The sequence below is a fragment of the Akebia trifoliata genome, chromosome 11 (genome assembly GCF_017979445.1).
Source record: "Akebia trifoliata isolate Shusen 1 chromosome 11, ASM1797944v1, whole genome shotgun sequence".
NCBI lineage: Eukaryota > Viridiplantae > Streptophyta > Magnoliopsida > Ranunculales > Lardizabalaceae > Akebia > Akebia trifoliata.
In genome coordinates this window covers 50,081,534-50,100,903 of record NC_141385.1, presented here as the reverse complement: position 1 = coordinate 50,100,903, position 19,370 = coordinate 50,081,534, and the positions used below count along the sequence as shown (strand labels likewise).

The 19,370-nt window shown below is 34.7% G+C and overlaps 2 protein-coding genes across 2 annotated transcripts; both read left to right on the top strand.

The window, feature by feature from the left end:
* Positions 1 to 2,657: 2,657 nt before the first annotated feature.
* On the top strand, positions 2,658 to 6,040 carry LOC147392455 (choice-of-anchor C domain protein, putative (Protein of unknown function, DUF642)). The gene is made up of 3 exons (XM_086460100.1): positions 2,658 to 2,825; positions 4,680 to 5,177; positions 5,271 to 6,040. Exons 1-3 carry the CDS (start codon positions 2,738 to 2,740, stop codon positions 5,861 to 5,863), a joined length of 1,179 nt encoding a protein of 392 aa, XP_086316226.1. The 5' UTR covers positions 2,658 to 2,737; the 3' UTR covers positions 5,864 to 6,040.
* Positions 6,041 to 6,971: 931 nt separating this feature from the next.
* Positions 6,972 to 13,217, top strand: LOC147392454 (phospho-N-acetylmuramoyl-pentapeptide-transferase homolog). Its single transcript, XM_086459995.1, has 8 exons — positions 6,972 to 7,279; positions 7,419 to 7,493; positions 7,977 to 8,209; positions 9,060 to 9,510; positions 9,627 to 9,691; positions 10,825 to 11,018; positions 11,818 to 12,026; positions 13,007 to 13,217. Exons 1-8 carry the CDS (start codon positions 7,112 to 7,114, stop codon positions 13,187 to 13,189), a joined length of 1,578 nt encoding a protein of 525 aa, XP_086316121.1. The 5' UTR covers positions 6,972 to 7,111; the 3' UTR covers positions 13,190 to 13,217.
* The last annotated feature ends 6,153 nt before the right edge of the window (positions 13,218 to 19,370 follow it).

Genomic DNA, 19,370 nt, shown 5'->3' with positions numbered 1-19,370 from the left:
TGTTATCCACAAAATCTCAATTTATAAGATTGTTAATGGATAATTGAAAATTTGATTTCGTATTCGAAAAATTAGATATTATTTGAAAATTTATAATATCAAATTTGAATTCAAATATTTTTTCATATTTGAATTCTTTTTGGATATAGGTTCACCACATTCGATCCGATATACTACAATTATTATATTTTATAGTTTATTTAATATAATAAAAAAGGGATATTAGTTCATCTTACCTTCATCTCCCCCATTAAGAATCAATATAGGGTTTGCGAGAGTCGAGATCCATTCATCTCCTTCTTCCATCATTTTTTTAATGACCTAATCTTTGTGGATTGTCGATGAGAATCCCCCCCCCCCTTTCCCATCTGTCTCTATCTCTCTTTAACACACACACACACACACACACACACACACACACATAATTAACCTCTTTTTTCCATCTCTCTAACCTTCTATCTTCATCACTCCCTATCACCAAAATTTTAAACTCCTCATCACATCAACCATTCACTTCACTCCAACTGTTGCACCTATTATGTCAAGTCTAATCTCAAGACTCTTGAGTTTTTTTTCACGATAAACTCATATTAAATTTTCAATCCTCCCCATCTCTTTTGGTAATCTCTTTTATCTATCTTTAGACTATTAAAGTTCTTTTTGAGCTATTTTTTTTTCTGCAACTTCGTATGAAACCCTTATTCTTATTGGATTGAAGTTCGAATCGAATATTATCCGATATTTGATAGGATACAAATTCAAATTCAAATATTGTTTTAAAATATCTATCGGATTCAAATTTGAATATCAAAAAATATTTTTCGATTCGGATTCGACATTAGCTAGAGTCGAACCAATAAGTATCTGTTGACAATCCTATCAATTTATCAAATTTGTTATCAAGTAAATTATGGAGTATGGATCCATGTCACAAAGTTCCAATTTATGTGGTTAATCTATTATTTAACATACACATCAATTTTTAGCATACAAAAATATGATTTGATGTCAAAGGTTATAAAGGACAAAAAAAAAAAAAAAAAAAAGGTTAATTTGTATCATTGAATTTTAATTTTAAAATTGAGAGTTTGGTAGCCATCAATTTTCAAATTAAAAAAAAAAAAAAATTGTTTTTGAAATTTTCTTTTGGATCCACGTATTTCTAATTTGATAATCCATGTGGGTCCAAAGATCCTTATTAGGATTTGAAATCCTACTAAGCCAATCGTGGTAACATGATTCATAAAGTAAGGAGTGTTAGTATCAAACTTCGTAAAGTTAAGGTAGTTTTTGTAATAAAATTGCAACATGCAGGTCTGGCCGGTAAATCTCTCTGAAATCTTTAGTAAGTAAGGAAAATGTTTCTCTAATCTCTCTACACACAATTGTCAAAAAGTTGCTTCCATCACTATCAAATACGGCGGAGAAAAGACATTTCGTAAAACACGGAAGAATATCTGAGAAAGGCGGGAGATTATTTAGAAGCGCTTCTTTATAATTTTAATTTAAGGGAAAGATGAAAGAAGCCTCTTTTGTAAAATTGAAAAATTAAAGTGATCTTCATTTAAATAAAATATTATAAAAATAATTTAAAGAAAAACAGACGATTTAGACAACATTTTCCCTACTATCTTAATAAAGATTTTAAATCTTATTAAGAAAAGTCGTGCTAGGACGACACAGGCTTTATTATAATTCTCACAATTCTGACGTGAAAATACATATATAATCGTAGATGATTTTTAATCGTATCACGAGAAAATGCATTTATGATTGTGTGCACATCCCACGACAGAATTGTGAAAATCGTAATAAATGCCTTGTATCATTCAAATATTTTCCTATTAAGAATTGTTTTTCCTCGGATGGATTACCACATTAACAATCTAACACTATAATCCTTCAAATTTCATTGAAAAATTATAATCAATGAAAAACATAATTATAAAAAAAATTTCTTTTATACTTGGTTGAAGATTTTGAAAATTGACTGTTAACAAAACTTTCACCAAACACCAAAATTTAAAATTAAAATTATAAAAAATAAATTTTTTCCTGTACAATCCTAAAGCTTGGACCATGTTTGTTTATTTTTTATATTTTATTACTTATGTGAAGATGAGTCGAAGGACCGTTGGTGACTCACCCTTAATAAGGGTGAAATCCTTACTAACTTAGTAAGGTTAGTCAGACTCTGTAGACAATTCCCTCCACATTTTGGAGCCGGTGTTTTCGAATGGATATGATTGCCCTATAACTCAGTCTTTTTATACTTAGATCAATGAAAATGACCTAAATGCCTTCATCTTCAATTTATTGTCAAAATTTTTGTCATTTTCAATTGCTTTCATTTTGTCTTAGCCTTTATAGAAAATCCTTAAAGGTTGAAGTAGACAGAATCTTAAAGTAGAAAGTTTTTACTCAAGAGGCTGATAACTGGTCTCAGGATGATAAATTAATGGTTTTTTACTACAAGTTAAAGACGAGGGTATTTAGGTCATTTTATAAAATCTAGCATAGAAGACTGACGTTAAGGGATATGTCATCGGAGCTTGTAAGATGGGGGTATCTCAAATAATAACCGAATTCTGGAGGGGTCTGTCTAAATTACCCAAAAATAAAAGCAATAAAGCTAGAATCGCTTACATAAAAAAGCAAACCCCTCCCCTGCTCTCACAGTCTCACTCTGTCGCTGTGTGTGTGAGAGAGAGAGAGAGGGTTTTGAAGAGCTTAGAAAATGGAGATTGTAGGCTCAATTTACAGCAAATGGGTTTCACTTTGTGTGTTATTATTGGCTCATTCAGCCATTGTTAGAGCAGAAGACGGTATGTATTTTCTTTTTCTATTTTTAGTTATTTTTCTCTCCAAAACCTGAATTTGTTCGTTTTTGCTGCTCTGTGTTTGGAATTAGTTGATCTATTCTTCTCTATTCTTCTCTAAGAGCTATACTTTAAAGTATAAAATTGTTGATTATAGTGGTTTTTTAGTTAGATTTTTATAGATGTTTTTAGACTAATTTTGTAGGAGAGATGAGTTCAAGTGTTCAAGATCAAACCGCCAATTCTTTTTTTTTTTTTTTCCTTTTTTGAGGGTAACAAGAATGGACTACACTGTAGTCCTGGTAGTGAATGATTACTGTTTTTTTTTTTATCTACTTGAAATGACAAAAATGCCCTTTATTTTATAATCAAAAGGGCTTTCTGACCAATTTTTTTTTGAGTGGAACTTTGGATTGGAGTACAGAATGGCGCCCATCACTATGTGTGGCCCACATCAGATCTCAGATCGGACGGTTATAAATTGGCATGTTATCCTCCTTCCCCCTAGAAATGGCCAACTACTCAATTTATCAATGGACCATGAAGAGTGCCACGTGGCTTTTGTGATATAGTGTGTTATATGGAGTAAAATCGTCAAATAGTTTCTAACTATAGTATTATAAACATCTGCTTTGATGTTTTATTATTGAAACTTATATGACTTATCAAGTAGATAGATCATATGGGTTGACAAGTGGTCCTCTGAAATTAATAAAAAAAACAGCGTGGTTGAAATGGGGTCCACTTTTATTATTTGGTTGGAATGATCAGCTGGTGCTTTTCTTGTGTCCACTACTGTCACGCTGAATAAATACTCATAAGATGGGTAAAAAGAACTTGTCCAGCTGTCTTGTCATTTCCATGCTTTATTAGCTCACTTACCCAAACGAACAAACAAACACCACTAAACGACAGATTCGAAAAAAAAATACAGAAACCAAAGATATTCGGTCAAATTTCCCTTAATTGCAAATGAGGGAAACACGGGAATATGATGGGTGAGTAGGGTCCAGTTTATATTAAATATATAAATAGTCTGTTACCCGGAAAACCCTTAACTTTAGTTACTATTTACATATTGGGCCTGTTTGGGTTTCTTGTGGACTTGTTCCAATAATTGTTGAAGCAAAAGAGCTAGAATTAGAGGTTTAGTTTCAAAATTATTGTTTTGTGAGAGATGATTCTTGTAAAACAGCATCTTTGGACGTATTGATTGATAATTTAGTCTTTTTGTTCATTTCATTTAATTAATGGGTCTCAATTGTGTGATTCATGAAAAAACACATGATCCCAAACGTGACCCTTAGTTAATATCTTAGAATCATTGTTTCTCGTGGGGAAGGGGTATTATAGTCATTACGTAAATAAAGCAAATGATGGAAGCAAGAAGTGGATTTGAATTGCTTCACACATAATAAGCTGGAAATGCTTCTCAAATGCTTACCAATGATAATTTGGATTCTGAAAAGCGTTTCCAATTTGCAAAACCAGACAAATACAAATCCCCCCCTATATTTAAAAACTTTTACAACTTAATTACATTCTCCATTTACATGTTCTTATAGTATTATTTATTTTCAAATTGTACAAATGAACTTCAGGATATCGAGCTAAACAAAAGTAAAAAATCTTAGAGGAACCCGACCGATTTACTTTGGTTTTCATTCTCAATACGGATATGTTTTCCCGTGTGATCACTATGGATATGTTTTCCCGAGTCAATTCTTATATCAGGGCTCATCAAAATTCAAGCTGCTTGATGCTTGCTTTCATAAAGCAACTAATAATCGTATTAAATTGTAGAATTATCATGGCTAGGACTTATGTGATAACTTTGTAACTGAGTCTTCTAATTTCCAGGTTTGTTAAGCAATGGTGATTTTGAAACGGCTCCAACAAGTGGGTTTGCAAATGTAGGCCTGGGAGATGGACCTGTTACTATCCCTGATTGGAAGTCGAACGGAACAGTAGAGTTGATTGAATCAGGACAAAAACAAGGTGGTATGATCCTTATAGTACCTCATGGTTTACATGCAGTGAGGCTTGGCAACGATGCAGAGATAAGCCAAGAGCTTAAGCTTGAGAAGGGATCACAGTACTCGATCACATTCAGTGCTGCAAGGACGTGTGCTCAGTTGGAATCTCTTAACATATCGGTCCCACCTGCATCTCAAACCATTGATCTTCAGACCCTTTACAGCGTGCAGGGATGGGATACATATGCGTTGGCTTTCCAAGCTGAATCAGAAGATGTACAAGTGGTGTTTCGGAATCCAGGCATGGAAGATGACCCGACATGTGGACCAATCATTGATGACATTGCGATCAAGAAGCTTTTTACACCCGATAAGCCCAAAGGTACTACAAGCTTATAAACACTTGTTAGAATTTAAATTGCCATGGGTTTTCATACTAAATTTCATTTGCTCTAAAATATCTTGCATTTTGCAGAAAATGTTGTCATCAATGGTGACTTCGAAGAAGGTCCATGGATGTTTACAAATGCTTCATTGGGTGTTTTGCTTCCAACCAACCTAGACGAAGAAACATCCTCAATACCCGGTTGGATCATTGAATCTAATAGAGCTGTCAGATACATCGACTCCTATCACTTCTCTGTTCCCCAAGAAAAACGCGCCATTGAATTGCTTTCAGGAAAGGAGGGCATCATCTCACAAATGGTAGAAACCAAGCCGGGGAAAATATACAACTTAATGTTCTCTTTAGGACACGCAGGGGACAAATGCCAGCAACCCTTAGCAATTATGGCTTTCGCTGGGGACCAAGCGCAAAACATGCATTACTTACCCATGGCAAACAGGACTTATGACATTGCGAATCTAACCTTCACAGCAAAGGCTGAGAGGACCCGCATTGCGTTTTATAGTGTATATTATAACACGAGGAGTGACGACAAGAGTTCGCTCTGTGGGCCGGTAGTGGATGATGTGAGTGTGTGGGGAGTGTCGGGGGCTAGAAGAAATATGTTCGGAAGGTTGGTTTTGGCGCTTATTGTGTTGGTTTTGGGGTTGGTTTTTGTTTAGGTGAAGTTTTCTTGAGGTGTGTATTCTCAATTAAGGTATATGTAAAAGTCTCTGGCTCAGGTGTGGCAATGTTGGTAACCCATCTTCCTAAGCTGTATTCCACAGGACATGGACTTCATCTATTCCATTGCTTTATAAATCCTCGATCTTTTTTATATCGACAAAGCATTTTAAGAATTGGATTGGACTGATGGTACATAAGATTTTTGTAGTTGTAGGTTAATGCATAGTAGAAGAGTCAAACCGGAGTCGTATCACACCATCTCTGATTGTCAAAAGATTGGAAAAATCAGAAATCCATGTACTTCAATATTACCAGAGAAATTATGTGAATGTCCATGCCTTGTCTTGTTCTAGATCGAATAACTCATCCAAATCATCAGGGTCTAACATGGGTCCAATACCCATTGGGTTGGTGGTGGGCTGTCATTGATCAGATCCGGATCAAGATCAAGTTGTTATCAATCCATGTAAGGATGGAATCCAGAACTAATCCGAGAACATGGCCCATTTAATAATTATATCAAAATCTTAAACCCAATCCTGACCTATTTATTAAATATGCAACACGACACGATTTGTGTAACCCATTTAGTAAACATGCTGGTTTATGTCATGTTCAAGTTGGCATGTATAACTGAACATGACATGGTTACGACTTGAGCCAGAACACAAACATAAATGGAATTATGGACATAACATGATCATAACCCATATCTACCAACCTAATGTAATGTAAATTAAGTATTACAAAACATAAATATACTTCCACCGATAACAAAAAAAATACCAAAACCATTAAATATTTTTTATGGGTGGGGTTGTATGTGTGTTAATACTAAACAGTAGTGTTCACGATAACTAAATGTGTATAAACGGGTCGATATCCTTAACAAACTTGATCTGTTTAATAAACGGGTTGGATGGGTCAACATGATTATGATGTGAGCACTGTTAGGTTCATCCTAAACCAATTAACTTCGTGCCATTTTCGAGTCATGTTAGATTTGCCACCCCTAGTTGGCACTTAGCCATTTTTCACACGGATTAGGTTTCTATCGGATTGGTTATATGGATTCCCAAATCTTTAACCAGATCACCAGACTCCTAAGTTATCGAGTCGGATTTCAAGCCAGATCCGATCCACTGACCCAGAAGTATATATCCAAAGAAACAAGAAACATCCGGATGGACACGTCGGTATCTCCGAAAGTCATGTTGGAACCTTAACTGTTAGTTGAAGTCAAGATGCTTAAGCTTTCCTCTACTCTCTCTATCTCGCTCGCTCGCTCATTCATGTCTTCTTCTCGTGCAAATCTCCATCTCACCCGTCTAGGGTTTCAGAAAACCCTAAAACGATCCTGTCCTGCTCGAGCATCTTCATCTCTATGTCGCCCCTTCTCAAATAGTCTCAAGGTAAGAAGAGATCATTTGTCCTTCCTTAACTGAAAAACTATTAGTGACGATTTTTTGAATTTTTCAGAATCACAGGTTTCTTGTAGTAATCTTGAATTAATGTATTTTTTCTAGTTTTAATTCTCTCATTTTTGTGTAGTTTTCTAGATCTTTAGTTCGACGTCATGGATGCAATTTGCGGCATAAGCTGGTTCCAATAAGATCAATGAACGAGGTAAATTATTATTATTATTATTTTATTTTTTTTGCACTTTTGCAGATTCTTAAGGGGAGTGTTTAGTAATGGTTATTAGTTAATTCTGAATAAACTTCCCCCTTGAACAAAGTAGCTCTCTAATTCGGACTAAAACCACATTAAAAATACTCTTTAAGTTGGTACGAAACTGGAAAGAAGAAATGAGGAACAGCGGAAGCAATAATTTACATCTCACAGTGTGAAATTTTGAGCTACATAGTTAATCAAATAACCCAATTGCAGATTCTTAAGGGAGTGTTTGGCAATGAAAATAAGTTTATTCTGAGTGAATTTCCACCCCAACTAAGCAGATCCTGGATTGGTTTGCACGGTTTATTTAGTATAAACATATAAAGGGTGGTTTAGTGGAGTGGTTATTGACTGCCCAACATTTAGTTCCATAAAGCATAGCTGATCTTACTATTGAATTGTTTATTTGTGGTTATTGGCCTCTTCTTGTAGGATTCAGGGGGTACGTTTTTTTTGGATGATTGGAGGGATGACGAGGGTGTATATGGGGGAAATTCGTACATATTATCATCAAGTGGTGAAGATAGTGATACAGAACTTGTAATAAATCAGGTTGTAGATGTTGACTTGCCTCGAAACAACCAGCATTTCGACTCATCTGATGGAGCTTTTGCAGTGACTGCTCACCGTTTTGCAATGTTGCGGAAAAGACGCAAGACAAACAGGCAAGTGGATATTTAATGGTTAGACACTGTGATGGATACTTCTTATTTCCAAATGTCATTTTGTGTTAGTTAAATTTTATTATTATCACTGCACAAAGAAAAACGAGTTTTGCTTTGGGAAATGACTGGCATATCATACTTTTGCTAAATGAGGCTCCCAATTAAACGAAGACTTGCCTAGTTAATTTTCCATTTAATAATGGAAAATTGCATTCATCTTAATTCTTTACCTTAGAATGCTTTTGTATCTTTTTTTCATTTTACTAAAATTCGTACACTTATCAAACTTGTTAATTAGGCATAAAGTATAGAACTCTCTCGTATTTTAGTTATGCAAGATGTAATATTTGTTCATGCAATTGTTACGCATAACAAGCTAATATTCCAACTTTTCTTCATTGTTTTGGAGACCTATATATATACATAGATTAGTGAATGAAAATTCCATTGCAGTTCTTCTATTGAAAATTTAATACTTTCTCCATGCTTTAGTAACGGGATTTGTGGGTGATATAAGAGGTAAATATGATCAATCATTTTCTCAAACATTTGTTGGAATAACAATATTTTCTATCGAAAAAATAGGGAACAGAAATTATGTACTCACCACCACCACTCTCATCATCTATGTTTTATTCCAAATATTGGGTCTGCAACTTGAATTGTTTTTCTCCATGCAATTCTATCTAGACCTATATCTTCTGTCAAGGCATGTGACATTGTTGCAGCGTATATCACTTCTGAAGGTCACCTTAGATTCACTATATATGCAATGTAGTTTGACTTGTTAGGTATTTTTTGCTGAAAACTTGTAGTGGACCTGAATGTTTTTTGCAACCTCTGATGGCAGGATTCAACCTGGAGTTTTAATTAATACGGGATTGATAGTCTTCTTGATGATGCTTCTTTTACTTGTAGACTGGTGTTCATGGCGGATTGTCAGACTACCCTTGGCACCATTTTTCTTGACGCGCCCTTTTTTAATATCTGCAGTTTTAGCATCATTTGCAGGATATATATGCATCCCACTACTCGATAGTTTGAGGATTCATCAGAGGATTAGGAAAGAAGGACCAGCTATGCACTCCTTTAAGAAGGAAACATCTACGATGGGTGGATTGTTTTTTATTCCCATTGGTATTACTGTTGCAAGATATATAGCTGGTTTTTCTTCTGTTGAAGTTCTTGGAGCAGCATCAGCAACTCTTGCATTTGCAGCAATTGGTCTACTTGATGATATCTGTAGTTTCATCAAGAATCATAATTATGGATTACCTGCATGGATTAAGGTTTTGTTAGAGGTGAAGTTTTTTTTTTTGGGTCAATATTTTGATTCTCCCTTCCCACATTCTTTTTCTGTATTTCATTTCTTTTTTCATGAGTTGATTTCTTTTAATTTTGTCAACTTGCTCAACAGGTTGCTGTTGGGATATGGTTTTCATTTTGGTTGGATTCAACAAATATATCATCACCCTACTTCATGTATACTTTCTCATAACTAATGTGATCAACATTGTTTGATGGTAACGAGTCTTTTTTTTTCCTGACAAAAATGTTTCAGCAGAATATCATTTTTATGCAATTCTAGTGACTAAGATTTTGGTATTGCACACCAATGACAAGGAAAAAAATACCTGAAATTCCATTGTAATGCATTTAATATGTTTGGCAATATAAAAATATATATCTAGTCATTTAATTTCTTATATAGTTTAGGATATTTTAACATGGATTATGGCATGGCTACATGGGGCTGAAATGATTCAAGGACTGAATTTTCCTCACCAAAATCCACCCATTTTAGCCCTACAATATTTGTGGTTTAAAATAACCTTATTGGATTAGGAGATGGGTAGCTATTGTTACCATTATTTTCAAATAATGGGAATGGAATGGTTTTACATAACAATGTCCCTGCCACAGATTAATTAAACATGCTTTGAAGGTTACTTGTTTCAAAATAAAACTTGAATTTTTAATTCAGAAATTTTATTTTAAATTTGAAATGCAAATGGTTTTTTTTTACCCAATCTGGATACATGGTAGATATGGTTCCGCTCTTCTTCTTTTATAATAGGTAGATATGGATCCACTCTGGATCCTGTCTGTTGGAAAAAGCGTCTGCACATTTCTATGCTGTGTTTCCACTAGTTTCTTATAAGCCAACCAGATCTGACCCAACTTTTTTTGGTGTATAAACATGATCTTGGATTGATTTGAGTTTTGGTTGCAATAGAAAAATGTTTTCCATATTTCTGTTGTACTCAACAAAATAAGAAAGCGAATTCCTGATAAATGATTTCAAGGAAAACCCACGTACTAGGAAAATGAGTTCCCCTAGGAAGTGCAATTCATGTGACCAACCACATACTTAAGGGTGTTGAAATCATATTTTCACTCAGCTTATGTGATTCTTGATGGAGCTAAAAGTTCGTGATGGATTACAAAAGCCTAATTGGTGGAAGTGATGGCATAAGCCTTTAAATGCATTACTTCTGTTAGTTATTAGATACTTTATCAGAAGGGTTTGATTATAATACCTACCATTTATGCAATAATTGTTTCAACATATCTGGTGCTGCTATCTTGACTACTCTCTTCTTTGGGCAATGTAGGAAAATGTTGGTACCCCTACCAGCACCATTGGGCCTCGTATATCTGGGAAAACTGTATCCATTGTTGACTTCGTTCTGTTTTGTTTCGATGGGGAATGGAATTAACTTAACAGATGGCCTTGATGGGCTGGCTGGAGGAACAGCGGCATTATCTTTTATAGGGATGTCAATTGCTGTGCTTCCAATATGTTCTGGTTAGTATTTTCTGCTTTACGTGATCTGTGATTCTTCATATTTGTTTACTTTAGTAATAACTTGAATTTTTTATATTTATGGTAATGCAAAGTTGGAACTAGGCTATACCTATCAAAATACAAAAAGGTTTAAACTAGGATACGGCTCAAATTATAGTTGAATGGCAAAATAGGATTCATGTTCCCGGCCCCAATATCTGGAATAGACTATGTAACAAGGACCACGGATACCTGTATTAGTGACTGACATGGGTATGAGGTGTCTAACACAATGCATTTGAGAAGCCTGCAATGCTAACATGACTGTGCATGTGTAGTGTAATTATAATACTAATCAGAGTTTTCCTTGAAATAAAACTAGAGAGATCTTTTTTTTAAAAAGTTAGAGAAAACATTTCTGTACACCTTAAGTTAATAAAAGTAGATTTATAATGTCAAACTATTGTTGTGTTTAACAACACAACAATTGGTGTATAGAGGTCAGATTATACCAAGTCACCATCCCTCTTTCAGAAGGCATTTTTTAAAAATAGAAAATCATTACAATAAAGGGTGATATTCCCTTACCTGTTAGGATGAGAGTCAGGGTGTGTCCATGTGTTCATGTGTCCGACATGGAGAATATCCTAGTAGTGTCCTTTTTACAGAGAAGTTAAAGGTATAGGTGATAATAAAAGTTTGAACTGCATAAGAAGATGCATTGTGAAGGCCTTTGTATTTGATAGGAAATGAAAAGATATGAAAACATCATATATGGATATTTCTATAATACTTACTTTTTGTGTGGATTTTAAAACAGACCTTTCTATATTTGGAGCATCAATGGCGGGAGCCTGCGTTGGTTTTCTTATGCATAACCGTTACAAAGCGTCCATATTCATGGGTGATACAGGATCCTTGGCACTGGGGGGTGCACTAGCTTCTATGGGTGCTTGCACGGGAATGTTCTTTCCATTATTTATTTCATCTGGAATCTTTGTCCTCGAAGCTTTATCAGTTATAGTGCAGGTTCGTACTGTTTTTTCTCCTTTTCTTTCATTTTTTGTTGATGGGATTGGTACTATGTTGCATTCTTTTGAAAAAGGCAGTACCTTGGTACCCATATGTTAGTTCAAAACTGATCTGTATTATGGCAGTGAAGATAATGTATAAATCATGATATGTATTGGTACAAATTGACTTCAATTGTAAAAATAATCTAATAAAAAAGATGCTCAAAATGACTAAATGACCCATTCAAGCTTTTATACTAAAATGATTCACACTTTTGTTCACCAATGCACTCTGAGATATGCTAATATACACTTACGGTACGGTACGTTATGCTAAACTATCTATTGCTTAGATTAGCTAAAACTATGATGTTTAGTGCTATAATACTAGCTTTTACAACCAAGACATATCTGAGAAAAGCAGAACTAATAGGAGCACTATACTCTTGTTCAATCTCAGATAAGCCCATGTAAATCTCTTCTGGGCCTTGGATGGTTGCATTTGAATGATTGATTACTGGGGTGTATTGATTTGTCAGGTTCAGATAATGAAATGTAATTGACACTGTTTAAATGCCAAGATGTGAGGCAAGAGACGTTTGATTAGCCAAAGCCTTGAGGCATATGCTTCCCTAGCATGCATTTATAAGTAATTATACGAATAAATAAATATAAATTCTAATATAATTGAAAATTAGTAGCAGTTCTCAAAAAAAAAAAAAGGATTTCATGGTTGCAAAACATTTGATGTTTTGGGATTATCTTGGTTGAGACTTTCAGTTTTTTTTTTTTTTTTGGCCAAGACAATGCCTTTAGACTAGTTTGTCTCTGTTTATTTTCAACCGTCTGTTGGTTTCTGTCAAGTTATTCATCACCAGATTTTTTTAAACTAAAAGACAACTAGTGAAGTTTTCAGAAGCTTAATTTGTTGGAAGCTAATGGTGTAATATAAATGATGTTTCCCGTAGCTGATAAATTGTTATTCTTATGGATTAGGTATTCTACTTCAAGGCCACCAAATGTTTTTATGGATCTGGCCATCGTTTATTGCGGATGGCGCCTTTGCATCACCACTTTGAATTATGTGGACTTAAAGAACCACTCATTGTTGCAAGCATGTATGTTGTATCAAGCATTCTTGCTATGTTTGCTGGGTACGTGGGTCTTATTTCAGCATAAATTAAGCATCTGCGCATTAAGTTTTCTTTTTTCTTTTTCCTTACTATTTTGGTCCGAAGGTATTCGGCACCTCTGGTTTTTTCCCCTGAATATCAGGCTATAGGGACAGTTTTGCGGTCTTCACTTTTTTGACACCTCCAATGCCTTAAAATAGTTTTCCTTGATCAGCCACAAACTTCAGCTGATTTGTTGAAACAAAGTAGTTATTGTTAGGTTCTCTCTTAAGTTCATTTGTGAGTATAGACTCGGTACTCTATTACTTGGTTATATCAAGAATACGACATGGGTACATCATGGGAAACATCCTACTCCATCTCTATGGTGTCTTTAGGGTATTCCCTCTAGGAACGGTGGATCATTCTGGGGTTCAATTTTGTCTATAAGATGCCTAAATAGGTGTTGCTGATACTAATTGAAAATATTGTACTACTTTTTCAACTTTTGTACAATTTGGGTAAGTTTCGTTATTGTGAGATTTATAACAATGTAGTATTTTATATTTGTGGAAACCTAAGGTGTTGGTCATAACTACCTGTTGTGCATGTGAGTCATGCCAAATATTTGCGTATGGCATACTCATTCATTCCCCCCCACCAACCCATGATTTTGTGGGTTATCCATGGTAGGTCCTCATGTGAAGGTGCCAGTTTTCCAAGTCATTCACGACTTGGATTCACCTTCTCAAAGAGTTTCTTCGTCGATTGGTCACCTCTCAAACTTGAATCTTCTTTGGACAAAACTGCTGTTCTTCGAAGTGTATCTTTATCTATCGTCTTGTGAACTATTATGTTGAGCTTATCAATAAAATACTTGCTGAATTCGAAGTGGATTTTTTGTATTTATTTTTGGTTAATATTTGGGATACCTCCTTAAGAACAACACCACTTGTAATCCAAAAAAGGAGAGGCTTTTACCCAAATTTTGAAAAAATAATCATAATTAGTAGGAAATACATTTTTGAGAATATTTATTAAACTCTCTTTTGAAATACTGATGACATTCTATTCCTTGAATTCTATTTTGAGTCTATGATAATATGACTCACCAGGTGGCATACTCAAAACGACTCTTTGATCTAAACAAGCTTGGGAACTGTAGATCTGTGCGTCTCAGGATTCATGATTGCACTTTCCCGTAAAATAGTGTATCCCAAGGGAGCCGTGAATCCTGAGGCGTACAGATTTACAGTTGCCGAACTTATCCACGTCAGAGAGTCGATTGAGTATGCCACTTGGCGAGTCATATTATCAGGACTCTTCTATTTTCTCTAAGAAATTAATGTGGATGGGAGGTTGTCTTAAAAGTTCCTTGTTAGAGAGGACAACATTTCAAACGCATGCCTCAAGCTGTCCTAACAGAAGAAGACATTTTGATTAAACTTTTTTTTTTCTTCAAAAATACAGTTTAAATGGTGATTTTCTGATACCCCTCCCCATACCCTCTTGACGTGGCATGTGCAAGAATCATAGATTTCTTCCTAGGGAAACATATGTCCATAAATCTGTGCACTTGTGTATCTCGATGAAGAAATCTATGGTTCTAACACAGATCACATTAGGAGAGTGTCAGAGGGGGAGGGGGAGAGGCGTCAATAAATCCTTATAAGATTGGAATAATGGTTTTCTGACATACGCCCCCATCAAAGAATCGTACATCATTTGTCATCTTTTTCTTGTGTATCGCGAGGCAAATGATCTACGGTTGTGATGAGGGACATCAGATTATCGAGACTGGTCTTTTTAACAAAGGTGTTAGCTGGCTAATTTTGTTCAAAGCGTTGACACCATGACTTAAGTGTTCAAAATCATCCTTCTTTGACTAATTATTAACCACTAGATTATCAAAAAAGGCGAAAAGATACATTTTATCTCGACTCAGGTTGTTGAATTTCATATTTTATCGATTGGGATTTTCTTGTTTTTTTTTCACAAGTCTCGGATTATAGTCTGTTCAAATTCTATTTTTAGACTGGAAGATGGCTATAAATATCTGATTCATGCAATCCTTTTTTTTAATATATTTTTTATGTATGAACACTACCTATTTTCAGGCATGAAATAAGAACACTTTGACCCACTTATTGACCATTTATGAACACTTGACCCAAAGTAGATTCACACTATCTCCATTATCCACCACGTGCAAAATAAATCCTTATTCATGTGAGAATATTCATCTTGTGAGTTTTCTAAAGAGCTATGATAATTTGACTCTTTTTTTTCATACGCTCTCTTCATAGAATTATAGATTTTTTGCTTCGGGATATTCAAGAAAAAGATTTATGGTTCTGTAACTATCAGGTTAGGTAGCGTACAAAGTGCATATGAAAAAAGAGTTAGAAAATCACAATTCTTTTCTTTGAATGTGTAATCGGTGGAACATGAATCCAAATATTACTATATAGAGCGCATCCTGACGTGAAAGTGTGTAGGAATCATATATGCTTTTCATCAAGATACAAGTCAAAAAACATCTATGGTTCTTATAATTTCACGTCAAGATGTGCGATATGAAATACAATCTTGAGGTCACCCCAGCACGATTCTACTTTATATTCTCCTAAAGGTTAAAAAACTTTTTTAAGACCTTACTTTTTTAATTTCATAACATAAGTATTGATGCAAAACTATTTATTTTCAAATGATTGGAGTTCTCCCCACTTTTATTCACTTAAAATGTTACAAAAGATTATTTTAATAATGAATAACAATGATCATAAAATGTTCCACATTGTTAAAGGTTATAAATATCATTTTAGAAATTTGTATCACTATGCATGCAAGAAATAGGGAACAGGTCTTTTCAGCACATTTTTCTTGGAGAGCTATTATTATCACACCAAAATTTACTAATACCATACTAATTCTTATATAAATCATCAATAAATTGCCCATAATTAGTGTGGCGTTAGTAAAAATTGGTGTGAAAATAACAACACTCTTTTCTTGTTAGTGGTTTAGCAAGAAAGTATTTTTCTTAAAAATAGATGTTCTTATAAAAGTATTATTAATATTTTATACTAAGAATATATAGTTGCCTGTAATTCCAATTATGGCCATTTCCGATCTTACCCTTACAAGTCTTTGACTTTCTATTTGACCCATTCTCATTGTTTATGGCGGCAATGACGCTTATGTTGAAAGAAACGCCAGTGAAAGACGTTAAAAGGGGTAGAAGAGTCCAAGTTTGATGCGCTTCCCCACATAAAACGTTAGGACTCCCAACTCGCAAATCTCAATGACAGACGCTTTCTTACTTCTTAAGAGTAAAGATATGTTGTAGTTCCAAATACAAAGAACTTGATGTTAACCTATTTAATATCAATATTAGACTTGATAATAATAATAAAAAATCATAGTTGACTGTTAATGGGTTTTGATCATTTTTCTTTGATTCTTCAGTATTGGCCATTCAACCCAAAAAAAAAAATCCCAAACCCAATGGGTAGAAAATCTTATGATCGGGTGGAATGGAAAATTGTGCTATATATCTAATTTTAGAATTATCTAATTTTTTGGGGGAAACCAGGGAGTATCCCCACCTTTGGTGAGACTAATCTCTCTGTGCCTCACACACCTACTCATCTAATCACGTGTCACGACAAGTAAGTAGTCACATTTATGTGGAGGGACATTTAGAGATTCAAAGTCACGACTAGAAAGTAAATCCAATCGTTTCTTACCATCTTAGCTAACCCTTAGTTGGTCCTCTCCAAATTTTTGTTAATATTAAACCCTTGTGTTTTCAAATTGAAAATATGCCTCTTGACCTACATCTTCTTTGAGAGACTAACCTAAATGATCTAAATACCTTCATCCTCAGCCTCTAGCCCAAAATCTCTCGATTTTCTTTAAAAAATCATTCTCCTTCAACCTTGCGATAAATTTTTTTTAAAACTCTCATCTTCAACTTCATAATTAAAACCTCAAGAGAAAGATAGGATTTTTGGAGAATAAGAAAGTTAAATGATTTTTGGATAAAAAAATCAATGATTTTCTACAAGACAAACTAGATCGAATAGGCTCTTGAGTTTGAATCCCCCCTTTTATCCCAAATTACCGAGTCCATGTAAGGAGATAAATGCACGTGTCCTGAGGATTAGTTAGGTACTCTTAAGAGACCTGGACACCTCGGTTAAAAAAATAAAAAGATTGAATAACTTAAAAATATTTTATCCTAGATGTTATTATCATGAAGATGACAAATTTTTTAAGAAAAAAATAAGTTATTTTGATAATAGGTTAACCCTTAGGGATTGGCTCACTGGCAATTTCGGGCTGATAAGTGGTTAATGCCCGTTGGTTATGAGTTTGATATCCAATATGAACATTAATTCCTTAAGGGCCACCCCGCAAGGGTTGGCCCCTAGGGTGCACCCTCACTTACCTAATGCGTGTGATGTGCGGGCATTGCATGTGCCCGGAACTAATCTTTGGAGAATCGTGTTGCAATCACCTCAACGGGGGGACACCTTAACGTGGTGCAACGTGCATGTCTACATATGTATTTTACTTGTATCTCAAAGAAAATATATCTATAGGCATGTGCGTACCACTACGTCAAGATGTAGGCCTGTCAACGGATATGTATCCGATCGGATAGTACTATATCCGAATTCGAATCCGAAAAAAAATAATACTATCCGAATTCGAATTCGAATCCGAAAAATATATCGAATATCCAATAATATCCGATCCGATAAAAATCGTACAACATACCATCGTCCTCAATCCGTCGGAGTTCACACAGTCGAAATTCGAACCCACATATTTCCTCTTAAAAAATCAGTCTGACTGGTTCAAATCAGATCAGAGAGAGAGAGAGAGTGTGTGTGTGTGTGTGTGTACCTGATGCTCACCGGCCGAAAAAGACAATGGGTATGGAGTTCGATCAAAATCCATCGATTCCGTCAACTGGTTCAGGTTTTAGCGTTTAAGTTGTTTGGAGAAGATAAAGTTCTAAAAATAATATTTTGTTGTATAACATTAATACACATCACCATATATATACATATGTAAAAATTTTGTTGTAAAACATAAATACATAATATATGTATTATATCGGAGCGGATATTATCGAATCGGATATCGCAATATCCGAATTCGTATCCGAAACGCATTCAAATTTTAAAATGACATCCGAATCCGATATCCGAAAATTTTAAATAATATTCAATTTTTCGAATTCGAATTTTAACTATCCATTGACACCCCTATCAAGATGTTCCCTGTGTGTCCTCCAGTAAAGTCACTCCAGCATTAATCTTTCCATTAATACCTAGAAAAAGAATGGGCAGGTAAAAAAAAAAACTAATGAGCAGGTAAACATTGATCAAAACATAATGTCTGTTTCATTAAATTTGTTAACCTGCCACGTGCTCCTTCGAGATTGAATTCGAGAATAAACAGCTAAAAAGAAGAACAGTGAACTGTCTTTCCATTTTTGGCCTGGGGTGGTCTGACCTATTAACTGATAAATAATACCAAAAAAAAGGCAACAAATGGGATGTTTATGAAGGTGGACACGTGTGGGTTAGGTTATAGTGTTGTCCGACTACTCTTTAATAGTTTTGTTTCCTAACAGCTCTCTCTCTCTCTTTTTCTTTTTTTATAATATTAAAAAATTATTTTCCTATTATATACTATTATGAGGAGATCTACTACTATGAAATTTGAAATAACTCGTCATATTGAGGAGTTCGTTATACTCGGAGACAAAAGTATAAATGCGATATATGGAGTTGTTTAATACGACATATCATGTGTAAGTGTAGCCAATTCTTGTTATGTAGTAATGCCAATGAGGTTTTACATTGACGAGTGAAGAAACACTAATCAATATTGTAAAACCTTTGAACAATTGCTGAGGCTATTTTTAAAAGAGAAACACTCTTATTAGTTTGTTGTATTGTACATCTTCCGAAAAAACTTTGAACTTGCAGAGCCGTTTCAAAGTTTTAAAGAAAGTGTCCAAAGATCGTATATTCCCAAGGTGGAGGATTGAAACCCTTCTCCCACATCTTACGAGTGTGGCTTACGTGATACATGTTGAGAGGAAGCAGATCCTCTATAGCACAACTATCTTTTAACACCCATGTAGCAACGCTTGCATGCTTAAAAGAGTGCCACATCAGTGATACAGTAAAATCCCACTCTTAAAAAATTGAGGTTTTCTTTCCTTG

Bases quoted from the DNA above. Each gene is read 5' to 3' on its own strand.
- LOC147392455 (XM_086460100.1), top strand. From the start codon at position 2,738: ATGGAGATTGTAGGCTCAATTTACAGCAAATGGGTTTCACTTTGTGTG. The intron at 2,826-4,679 runs GTATGTATTTTC...TCTAATTTCCAG, and splicing joins CATTGTTAGAGCAGAAGACG to GTTTGTTAAGCAATGGTGAT. The intron at 5,178-5,270 runs GTACTACAAGCT...TGCATTTTGCAG, and splicing joins TACACCCGATAAGCCCAAAG to AAAATGTTGTCATCAATGGT.
- LOC147392454 (XM_086459995.1), top strand. From the start codon at position 7,112: ATGCTTAAGCTTTCCTCTACTCTCTCTATCTCGCTCGCTCGCTCATTC. The intron at 7,494-7,976 runs GTAAATTATTAT...CTCTTCTTGTAG, and splicing joins CAATAAGATCAATGAACGAG to GATTCAGGGGGTACGTTTTT. The intron at 8,210-9,059 runs GCAAGTGGATAT...CTCTGATGGCAG, and splicing joins AAAAGACGCAAGACAAACAG to GATTCAACCTGGAGTTTTAA.